The 12,264-nt window shown below is 36.4% G+C and overlaps 1 protein-coding gene across 1 annotated transcript; it reads right to left on the bottom strand.

Moving 5' to 3' along the window:
• Nucleotides 1-2,601: 2,601 nt before the first annotated feature.
• Nucleotides 2,602-12,170, bottom strand: LOC117322918 (H/ACA ribonucleoprotein complex subunit 1-like). The gene is made up of 7 exons (XM_033877886.1): nt 12,058-12,170; nt 8,800-8,924; nt 7,880-7,927; nt 5,606-5,754; nt 4,496-4,555; nt 4,031-4,118; nt 2,602-3,746 (listed from the first exon to the last, which is right to left on the bottom strand). Exons 2-7 carry the CDS (start codon nt 8,918-8,920, stop codon nt 3,577-3,579), a joined length of 636 nt encoding a protein of 211 aa, XP_033733777.1. The 5' UTR covers nt 8,921-8,924; nt 12,058-12,170; the 3' UTR covers nt 2,602-3,576.
• Between the last annotated feature and the right edge of the window lie 94 nt (nt 12,171-12,264).

The following is a 12,264-nucleotide window of genomic DNA, read 5'->3' as shown; positions in this document are numbered from 1 at the left end:
TGTATGTGTGTAGTCTATAGATGTGATACAGGACACATTTGTATTATGTGTAGTCTATAGATGTGATACAGGACACATTTGTATGTGTGTAGTCTATAGATGTGATACAGGACACATTTGTATTATGTGTAGTCTATAGACGTGATACAGGACACATTTGTATGTGTGTAGTCTATAGACGTGATACAGGACACATTTGTATTATGTGAAGTCTATAGACGTGATACAGGACACATTTGTATGTGTGTAGTCTTTAGACGTGATACAGGACACATTTGTATGCGTGTAGTCTATAGATGTAATACAGGACACATTTGTATGTGTGTAGTCTATAGATGTGATACAGGACACATTTGTATGTGTGTAGTCTATAGATGTAATACAGGACACATCTGTATGTGTGTAGTCTATATATGTGATACAGGACACATTTGTATGTGTGTAGTCTATAGGAAGTATGACTGATTATATGGGAGGAAGTGAGAATCAAGTGCGACTAGAATATATTTAGGGAGGAAGTGAGAATTAAGTGACTGAAATGTATTTAGTGAGGAAGTATGACAGATGTATTTTGGTGAGAATGTATGACAGTAGTTAAAAAACATTTCCTCAACTACATTTTTAGCCCACCATCATCAAAGGGGGGGGCTGTTTAAATTGCCCTGTGTCCGTGGTACGTCCCTCCATAAACAATTCTTGTTATCGCTATTTCTCAGAAAGTACTGAAGGGATCTTACTCAAATTTCATATGTAAGTTCCCCTTGGTCCCTAGTTGTGCATATTGGGACCAATCAGAAACAACATGGCCGACAGGTAGCCATCTTGGATTTTCACAAGTGCAGGTTGCTACTGCTATATAATGTCATGTAAAGTTATTAAATGTTTTCAAGGAAGAGTGAGGAAGGAAAAATAAGAGAAAATATCAGTCTTTCCTTTGATTGATATGGATCATTCAATGTTTGGCTCCAAGATTCCTCAGGGATCTTTTGTTTATAAATGTTATTGTCTAATACCAAGACGTAATGGAAAATACTTGTACTGCGCAAACTCGTAAACTGCACTCTATAAGCCAAAGCATATATCCTGTACTTTCAACTTTACACAAATATGTCCATTTCTATCCAGTTGATGTGTATTGGTTAAAAAACATGTAGCTACCTATAATTTTGGTATAAAATAGATCTGTATTTAGAGAGTTTTTATCACTATAGGACATACATGGAATTCTCCAACTTTGATTAGCTGTATCAGGTTTTAATTTGTATTATCATTGATTTAAATACATAATGCTTTCTCCTGATAGACATCCTATTTAGTAACTTTATATCCAAAGTCATTATTGGTAAAATAAAAACAAAATAACTTCTGTGATGTTCATTTCCAGAATTTCCTCGATCATAACGTAATACCAATATTTCTGTTAGTAACAGTTATATAGATTAATTAGTTAATTTATTTTTGTGATATAATTATTAATAAATAAAAATGGCTTAGCAAATATATATGTTTTTGTGTTTTCTGTTGACAATGTATAACGTCTAGAGGAAATTACATCTGTACAAGGACATGTGGGACATTCCCAGAATTAAACATTCTGTGAATTCTAAACGTTACAAAAATGTTTGAAACTTTGTTTTGGTGGTTGCATTATTGTGTGCATTTGAATCTGTTGTTTTGACTGTGACAATGTCACGAGCGAAACTGGCATCAAAACGATGTCACAAGCGAAACTGGCATCACAACGATGTCACAAAGAAAGACTGGCATCACTTTTCCATCTGTAATGGCATCATCTTCAATATTTCCACATGTGCTGGACAGATCACTGGTCTCTTTCGTTTCCTAGTCTTAATGTAACATATCTTTGGGGAATTTGAAGACCAATAAGGCCATCGGATAGTAACCATGGCTACCAGAGTTGGAGTTCTACAAACATCCCCTCTGGGATCTCTAAACAAATGTATTTGTATGTGGATATTTTTATTGAATTTCACCGGCTGAATTCTATGTTAAATGGATAGATTTATCAAACTTGTCTGGGGCAATCAATCAAAATCTCTTCAGACATGGCTGATTTTCTTCCGTCGCCATCTTTGATTCTGTGCATACTACTTCTCAGCGGGAATTAATTTAAGGAATTGCACGCATCCAGCATGTTCCAAAATGTAATCGAATGTGATTCCATACATCCGGAGATTCCAGACTAAGAATCAAGCGCACCCTTGTATAGAACACCGATACATTATAGGAGCTTGACCCTATGGTACACAAAACACTATTGCCATACATTGAATCTAATATATAATTTTCTGTGGTTCAAATCCATTTGAACCTGATCAGTGGGAACAAGGTGAGTGAGTTATACTCCTTGTTATCTGATAATCTGATTAAAACCAGACACACATTTACTCCAAATAGTATAGTATACCCCCATTTCACTTTTTGATAGTGATTGAAAACAAAACAAAGTATTTAGTTTTAGGTTTAATAAAATTGGATATATACATGAACAGTTTAACAGTGCTCCCATTCAATTTACATACAGAATAAAACTCAGTCTTATTTGAACTGTTAAACTACAGACATTTCATTGCATTTAAAAAAATTCCAATAGTAAAAGAAATGTTTTGTAATCCTAATTACAGGAAGCTCACAGGAATTGCCAACCCAAGGTTTAATTTGTGACTGTCAGCTGTGTACCAAGTCTAACTACGAATGTGTATCTATCTTTGTCATGTGCATAAATGCTCATACATTAGAACAGTTGAACAAAAAGAGCTGCTAACAGCACAAGCCTACGAACACAAACCTACAAGTGGTACTAATCAGATTATAAATGCCATTGACCATTATAATAGAATTATAATAATTATGGAAGAAAATGTAAAACCATCAAAATGGCTGTTCCGTATAAAAATTGAGTCAGTAAAAATATGTCTGAATTTACTGAAATAGAATTTACATAAAAGCAAAGTGTCTGAAAGTTCAAATATAATCAATGACTTGTTTTGATATGGAATTTATAATCAATGACATAATGAATGAGTTTTACAGGAAAACATACAGTATTAAAACAGCAACATGTTCGACTCCAAAAGATATGTCACTCATATTGATTATGTATGTCATATGAAGAATTGATCAAATCCTCCAGAACTTAACTCACTCATACACAGAGAACACTTTGTGGTCTACACAATTTATATTCTTAAGTCTTCCATCCAAGTATAACATGTTAATATAGGTTTCCTGTCATGTTACCAGTGTTTTTTTCTAAGATAACAAGTTGTCATATCGAAAAGGTTTGACCAATATCTGTGAAACAATAACTGGGTATGACCTGGTTAATGCTAGTATTACCAGTGGGAGGTCATTATTTGAGAAAATTCTTGTTCTTTTATTACAATATTGGTATATGTATCACAACAACCTACACTAAAATCTGTATTTGAATTCCTCTTCAAGCTTCATCAGATTCATGACCATTTGTACAATATTTTGAACATCCATTTACTCAGTGAATTGTGTTGGTGAAATGTAATAGATCCCAAGTATGAGACTGACCAAATGCAGTGTTTAGTATCTGCCTCTACCCCCACCCCCACGTCCTCCACGGAATCCTCCACCACCTCGGAATCCTCCGCCACCTCCACCTCCACGTCCACCCCCTCGGAAGCCACCACCTCCTCCTCGTCCTCCTCGACCTCTAAAACCTCCACTACCTCCTCTTCCACCTCCTCGTCCACCTAAAACAGAGACAGTGAACATTAATTCCTATACATACCGGTATGTTTGTGATTTTAACATAATTCTTTTATTCCAGACCTTCAGTTGTGAGGTGATCAAGTGTTGCATGTGTTGATTAAATGGATAGGTTTGAACAATTTCTTGATGTATTGATAGCAAATTTCACACACCAACATAAGCTTGCTAGGGGAGCTAAGAAGGTGACACAAATTTAACAGGTAAATAGAACACCAATACTGCGTTAGATCCTGATGATGTTTAAGCATGTGATTAAACATGTTACCTCTTCCACCTCTTGCTCCTCTGCCAGCTCCTTTAGGTTGAGGTAAAAATCTTTGAAGTGGTAATAATTTTGCAGGGTCTATAAAAAACTGAAAAAAAAAAAGATCATACATGTTTATCTTAATCCTAATCCATCATATATTCAAGGATATCAAATTCAATTTAATACATTTGATTTTGGAGAGATACCTAAATGATATCCAAATGACGGAAGTGTGGATGAATAGTTTAATTCATTACAAATCAAGTTAAAACTTCACATCCAAAATGTACGGTGAGTTAACCAAGATGATACTGTCAAAATGTACGGTGAGTTAACCAAGATGATACTGTCAAAATGTACGGTGAGTTAACCAAGATGATACTGTCAAAATGTACAGTGAGTTAACCAAGATGATACTGTCAAAATGTACAGTGAGTTAACCAAGATGATACTGTCAAAATTTACCAATAAAATGTCACTCACCTTTGTCTCCTTTGTAAATGATTTCGACTTCATGTCATCTGAGAGTTTCACCGATACATACTTTGTTGTTAAGGAAAATGTTTTTAATCAAATTTGAAAAATAAGGGTTACTTCATTTAAACACATAAACACCTACTTTTGATACACAACACACCAGATTACCTTGGTGAACATATGCCCAAATATGAGTTTGAGTGACTAGTAGTGCAGGAGAGAGAGCCCAGAGTCACCCACTTGGCACACAACACACCACTTCACCTAGGTAGGCTCATGGCCCAGTCATGAAGCTCCAGTGACAAGTAGTGTAAAAGATGCAGCCTGGACAGACTAAAGACAAACAGGCAGATACAAAACTTCAGTTTTCAGTGGGGGACTAACAAACCTGATGAGCTCATTCCCTCAAATATCCTGACGATAATCCACATTGAAGGCAGAGATATTTCGACACAAAGTCATGATCACAAAACCATTGGACAGGTGTTGAATATCCTTTAATTTTTATTATGCTTCAAGTTAATAGTATTAGAATCTACATACTGAATTTGAATTTTACCTGCTGCCCCATTGCATGATTGTAAGAGATGACTAAATTTGGGATCATATATATATATATACCCTCTTCTTCCTAAGCATCTTTGTTCTTCCTAATGTCTCCCTTGACACCGCCTCACTTTTTATTTTGTACATTAAATTTTCCAGCAATATTACCTTGATTGTGAGACTCCTTTTTACGCCGTAGGCAAATTTCCTGTGTAAACACACTTTCAGAAAATCCGGAAATTTAAAATCCGGAACCAATTTATTTATTTTAGTTTTAACAAATGTGAAGCCTGCATGTACTACTTTATAATGAATATACCAATTATAGTGTACATTTATTTTTTCATTTTTTATGCATATCATAATACGGGAGTTATTTGCAAAACACTCATGGCCACGTGCACCCAGTCTTTCTGTGGTGTGTTACCTGGGAGGCCATCCTTTAATGACCTCAAACCTCAAACCTGAATCTATCCATGGACCTATCCTTGAACACAATCTTTATCCTTAGGAGTGGATTTCCCATTTATTATTCCTGAAATCATACTTGCTGACACTGTAAAAGGATACGTAGTCCCTGATGGATCCAAATATCTCATCCACTTTTCCGATCTGTTGTTTGTTCTCCAGGTACAGAGGTGCATTGAAGTATGGGATCTTCTCATTTGTGCATTTACACACTAAATCATCCTCACATGGGTGTACAAAGTGGCATAGTTCTGAATTCAAAGTAGTTAGTTGTTAACAAGAGGTCCAATGGGCCTTCATCACTCACTTGATATTCACTCTGATGCTCAGCCTTATAGTTAACAAATATGACACCTAGATATGACCTTGAATAAGGGTCAAGGACATTTCCTTTTTTTGCAAACTTTGCTGTATCTCATCCTAGGAACCTGTTAGCCAAATTTCTCGGCTCTATAGGCCTTTTTGTTAATCAGAAGACAAGTTATTTCAATGTTTAAACAAATTTTACCCCTGTAACTTTGAATAGGGGTCAAGGTAATTTGTTGGACTCCATATACCAGGAACTGACAGATCATGATCTTGGAACCTACCTCAGGGGTGTAAAACAAATTTAAGTCTCTTGCCCCGGGCAAGTAGGGCTCAGACACCCACTTGCATAAATGCAATTTCTAATTGCCATACTATTAACATTCAAATGTGTTTCAATAAAATACATGAAAAGGCCATATCAAAAATGCTTTATGGACTATTTCATCATTTAATGTTAAGCAAGTGAAAAATATTTACAATCCTTTCCAAATATTATTAAAAAAAGTAATACTTTCTATTTTGATAAACAAAGACCATTTTACAGATACCCCTGGTAAAAAAATCTTTCCTTTGTCTAATAAGAGCATTTAAGAGCTTAAGTATTACAGTAAGCAAACAACTTTCTTCCATTAATTCTACTTCAGCTGCAGCTTCTATCATTTCCATCAGCTTAATGATTCAAAAAATCATTCACAAAGTGAAGGCCTCAGAATGCAACCAGCAACCAACTTTTCCCACATCTAAAATTTGATTTACAAATGGAGAAAAATAGATAAATACAGAATATCAGCTACTGTTTATTTCAATATATCTTAATATGCAACTACACTACAGTCATTTTGGTAAATTCCTAGTCACACAGAATGTTAGAGATTGCAATATTTTACTTGCTTCAGGCAAGTGTACAACATTTTTTCATTTGCTTGAACTCAAAATTTGGTTGCCCCGGATGTCGGGTAAGTGGATTTTTACACACCTGAACCTATCTGCCAGCTCCAGCCCTTTCTGTTTTTGAGAAGCCAGGGGAGGTTAAATAAAACTGACCAGATATATCACAGAAGAGACACTGTCAGATATATTATCTATCAAGAAACAGGCCCACAGGCATTAACGGTCATCAATCTGATTAAAATCTTCCGATTCATGACAATCAATTGCAAAATCTCATAATCGATTAATCAGTCCAGCAATAAATACAACAGAACTTATTTTTTATTTAGTTATCACTGCTTTACTTTCGAAATTGTTGCCATGAATCCAGCATCTTAAGCATTTCACAGACCATAGTAGGGTGTTATTAAGCTATGAACAAGTAGAGCAAATCTAAAATTGTTCCAATAATATCTAAAAAACATCTTAGGAAGAATACAAAAGGAAATTAATAAAATGAATAAGCACCCCTAGGTGACTAGGAAAACATTGCCTTAAAGAGGCTTGCCCGCAGAGAGATCAGAAAAATTGGCTAATAGAAAAAGATTTTTTACACATGACAGATTGTTGGAATTGTTGAGTTTTTCATTTTATTTTCCTTATAAAACGCTGAAAAGTGATATAAAACCTCATTTTTAAATATTATTTATTTAATCGCAACCCGCAATAAGTCTAATTTGATTGACACATCAAAGAAACAAGCACGTGCACAGTGCCGCACAGTGATAACTTCAAAGGCAGCGGCGATTTACAAAGAAGATTTGCCGTTATATTCCATACATTTCCCTCTCAGGTTGAGTTTTAAAACGTCTTTTAAATACATATTCTGTAATTGTTTTCAAGAAATAAAGTCGGAAAGCCTCTAATTTTGTCACATAGAAACGTGTACTGAAGTTTATTTAGTGATCGGAGATGTGCCGTTTACCGGTCTGTCTGCGGGTAAGCCTCTTTAAGTATAAATCTGCATATAAACTGGGGATAATTATAAGCTTATCTTGTTCCAGTAATATGTGAATAAATGCCTAGTATGAGCTACACAGATAAGAGGACTAAACATTGAATCTAGACCTTACCCTTAACTTAATTGACTAGTGTGAGCTACAGACAATAGGACCAAACATTGAATCTAGACCTTACCCATAACTTCCTCTGGAGGGCCATAATCCTGGTATCCACCACGTCCACCTGAGAAAAGGAAATACATGTACAAAGTATTAAGATATCCCCTACTAAGAACTCAAACTTACAACTTCCATCCTTATTATAATAGCAAAATACTGGGTAACTAAATCAAAGGTATTTTCATGGATATTTATATATCATCATGCTTATTTTCAAGTAAAACAACAGAGAATGACTTGGCAGTGGCTCAAGTTTTCTTTGGAATCCTGTACATTTACTTTGACAATTTAGTTAAACACCAATTTGAGCAATTAATTTTGATACTGGTATATGACATTATTGACATACAACATCACCATAGTTAACTACATTTACATATTAATTCAAGGCTTCAACCAAAACTGAAATATTGAGATGACAAGTCATTACAAGTGATACTCGTGTGCCAAATGCAATTAAGTATAACTGCTGAAATAAGCCATGATGTCAACTCGTTTGAAGTATTCTCATGCTTGACTTATACACCTATAAATGAATTAAAATGCATTACATAATGAATTTACCAACAGAGCACTAACAAAGATTTTCTACACTTCATGTTTAGATAAAGTTCAGTAATTGTTCCTACCTATAACTTGTTATTTCTTTGATATATATTTTGACATTATTCCCTTCTGCGAAAACCGTATGCAGAAATTTATAAACCAGTGACTTTCGCTTGGAAAGCACCTTTTTTTTGTTACTTTTCATGATCATATAAACGCTTTACTATAACACGCTTATCTGACAAGCATCACAGTGATAAGAATTATCATCTGCTAAAAATTGGATTCTGAGTCTGACGCAAGTATCGGGATTTTGCCTGCGTTATTTGCGAAGAATTGTGCGTAAATACGCATTTACGCAGGCTATGTGGAGCACTGTTAAATATTTACCTCTTCCACCACCTCTTCCTCCTCTTCCTCCACCTCCTCTAAATCCTCCTCCTCTTCCACCCCCACCGCCTCTAAATCCTCCACCACCGCCACCTCTGCCACGAAAACCTGGTGGTCCCATTTCACTGAAACATTAACACATAAAGGAATTTGAGAAGAAGTTGAAAATGTAAATAGTCTGCATTTCCAAAAGATCAAAGCCAAATATTCATAATGGCATACCATGTTAACAACAATTGGTTTGGTTTGTTTTTGTTTAACGTCCTTTTGACCCGGAGAAAAACCACCGGTCTATGGTCAGTACCTTGCAACTGCCCCACGTAGGTTTCAAACTCTCAACAAATGTTACAGAAAAACTACTGACATCAGAGTCATCGGAATGACATGCTGCATGAACCAATGAAAGAATTTTGTTAAAAATATCAAAAATGAAAAAGTTGAAATTTGGTGACCTTTGACCCCAAAGCAAACTTTTTAGTTTTACCTCTCACCTTAAAATTAGTAATTAGGAAAAATTAGCCCCAGACATGATCTACCAATAATATGATTACATAACCTCTGTATAATGAATACTTTTTGAGTTATGGTCATTTTAAACTTTTAAAATATAACATTATGACTGACATATTGGATTTTGGACCAACCCGAAAATAACAAGACTTTAATTGTCAGGACCATGTCAAAGTTATTTGATAAAAGTTTAGCTGAATGCCATTGGGGTAACTTGAAAAGAAGCTTTAAATGTGAATGGTCGGCATAACCAAAAACAACAAAAGAAATATACAAGATATTGTACCACGTTAATGATAAATGTTGAACGAAAAAGGAACAATATCAAAATGATTGGAATGACATGGTCCATGGATTGCATGAAAGAATTTTCAAAATGTTAAAAAAAGAAGATTTTCTTAAGATAGACAAACATGACCCCTTAGCGAGCTTTCTAATAAACAAATAAAATCAATGCATGAACCTTGTCAATTCGATGTTTTTTGAGTTATGGCATTTTTTTTTTTTTTAGGTATGATGTCATGGCGGCGATATTCGATTGACCTACTTCTTAATTGTTATTTGACTCCTTTGACATATGCCATATAATGTAAGAAAGAGTGTATAATAATAATAATAGATAATAATTTATTCCTAAATGCTACAGTACAATATATTGATCCGGCCATAAGGATGCTTTTGTAGCAGGAATGAATAGTGTAGGTTATATATATTAGAACATACCTCGTGTTTCACTGAGCGTCGTTAGTTATATACCAGAAGTATATCTACTTCCGCTAATCTATTCTTCCGTAATCGTTATGTAATCTTAGCTCTCATTGGTTAGTTATTGTGTATTGTTGGCTAGAGTATAAATAGCGTCTGCACTTGTATTTCGATAGCCAGACGGATGCGTTTAGTCGCAGGTCAGCTCATTCTTTAGCTTCTTCTCTCTCTCTAACTCTGTGATGTAGTAGTGTAGGGTACTTTATATTATTAACATTGTAGTCACATATTCTGTGGAACCGGGATGGGGTGGTTTATTACACACACATCTGTATACCGGTAGGCGAAGTTGTAAGTAGCTACTGAGTAGGACAGGGTTATATACTAGGTGATAGGATAGTAAGGGTACATATATTTCTAGGTATTATTGTTTGTATTTGCGTATGTATAAACTCGTCAAATGTCCACGGGGTATAATAAATGTGTTATTGAATGTTTATCTGCCTTTCTTGCTTATTCCACTTGTAGCCTATTATTACTTACACTCCTGGTCACGGCACCAAATGTAGTAGGAGTGGGAAAATGCACGGCCAGACCGAGGTTCGAACCCCGGTCTGGCCGCTACATTTTCTCCTCTCCTGTTACAAAATTGGCGCCCAACTAAAACTAAAATACCCACGGTGGTGGTATAAGGGTCTCGTGTGTCTTCGAGGGCGAAGACTTGAAAAAAGGAGGGAGGTGTGTAGCGGGACTGGACTGGGTCGATCATCGGTGACCAGGTAGCTCAATTGGTAGAGCATCCGGCTAGTGTTCGGAGGTCCCGGGTTCGAACCCCGGTCTGGCCGCTACATTTTCTCCTCTCCTGTTACAAAATTGGCGCCCAACTAAAACTAAAATACCCACGGTGGTGGTATAAGGGTCTCGTGTGTCTTCGAGGGCGAAGACTTGAAAAAAGGAGGGAGGTGTGTAGCGGGACTGGACTGGGTCGATCATCGGTGACCAGGTAGCTCAATTGGTAGAGCATCCGGCTAGTGTTCGGAGGTCCCGGGTTCGAACCCCGGTCTGGCCGCTACATTTTCTCCTCTCCTGTTACAAAATTGGCGCCCAACTAAAACTAAAATACCCACGGTGGTGGTATAAGGGTCTCGTGTGTCTTCGAGGGCGAAGACTTGAAAAAAGGAGGGAGGTGTGTAGCGGGACTGGACTGGGTCGATCATCGGTGACCAGGTAGCTCAATTGGTAGAGCATCCGGCTAGTGTTCGGAGGTCCCGGGTTCGAACCCCGGTCTGGCCGCTACATTTTCTCCTCTCCTGTTACACTTTTACAGTTGAACTCAGTATGAATTATTGATAACATGGTCATGTTGTGAATATACACGACGAACTGACTTCTCTAAGTGAATGTGTTTATTTCAGCTCATCCCGAAGGCCATATGCGTGTTTGACTACAATCAGGGTAGTCTGCACTAGGTCAAGCCTTGTATTAGGACATATTTTACGCACCCATACTTGCAATTGTGTAACGTGCACAGGGGGAACAACGGAGCGGTCACCCATCCAAGAGCTGACCACGCTCGACGTTGCTTAACTTCGGGACACAGACACGACACTCAACTGCACAGCCACAAAAGCTAGCTATTGGACTATGCAGCTGAAATGCCCATATCCATGAACCATTACATTTGTATGATCGTAGACGACACATTTGCCATTGTCGGCATATCATACTTGGTTGTATATTTTACTCGGACATCTTTCACAACAGTATTGTGAAGGAACACAAATCAATCTAGCTTACTGATCACTTTTGTAATCCATGTATTTCTACCATAACCAGATTTCAATGGTGCAACCTGCTAGCAGTAGTACATTCAACATTGTTTATGTTTACATTATTAGACAACACATGGCATTGCCAGAACGCAATGTTACGAGTCTGGTAAAAAACAGAACAAATGATTTTCATATAATTATGAACACGAAAATCCACAACTGCATAGGTAATAACATGGAAATATAGGGCCTAATAACCAGGCCTTCTTACCTTGTTGTAAAATACACGTGCTTCCCGGAGGCTACGTTTTACGCATGCGTGGGGTATAAGTCGTAAACATTATATTCAATGAGATTATTAAACAAATGGAAAATATATCACCAAAGAATTCAAAAGCCTTGCTTGTTTGATTCTGTATTGGTATATGATATCAATTATTGTTATGAATTATAAAATAAGTCCGTTTACGGTTGTCCT

Source organism: Pecten maximus, chromosome 1, assembly GCF_902652985.1.
Source record: "Pecten maximus chromosome 1, xPecMax1.1, whole genome shotgun sequence".
In the NCBI taxonomy this organism is placed as follows: domain Eukaryota; kingdom Metazoa; phylum Mollusca; class Bivalvia; order Pectinida; family Pectinidae; genus Pecten; species Pecten maximus.
The sequence above is the reverse complement of the archived record's forward strand: the minus strand, read 5'-3'. Positions and strand labels throughout refer to the sequence as shown.

Bases quoted from the DNA above. Each gene is read 5' to 3' on its own strand.
- LOC117322918 (XM_033877886.1), bottom strand. From the start codon at position 8,920: ATGGGACCACCAGGTTTTCGTGGCAGAGGTGGCGGTGGTGGAGGATTT. The intron at 4,556-5,605 runs GTATCCTTTTAC...TTAACAACAAAG, and splicing joins TTGGATCCATCAGGGACTAC to TATGTATCGGTGAAACTCTC. The intron at 3,747-4,030 runs GTAACATGTTTA...TCTCTGTTTTAG, and splicing joins AGGAGCAAGAGGTGGAAGAG to GTGGACGAGGAGGTGGAAGA.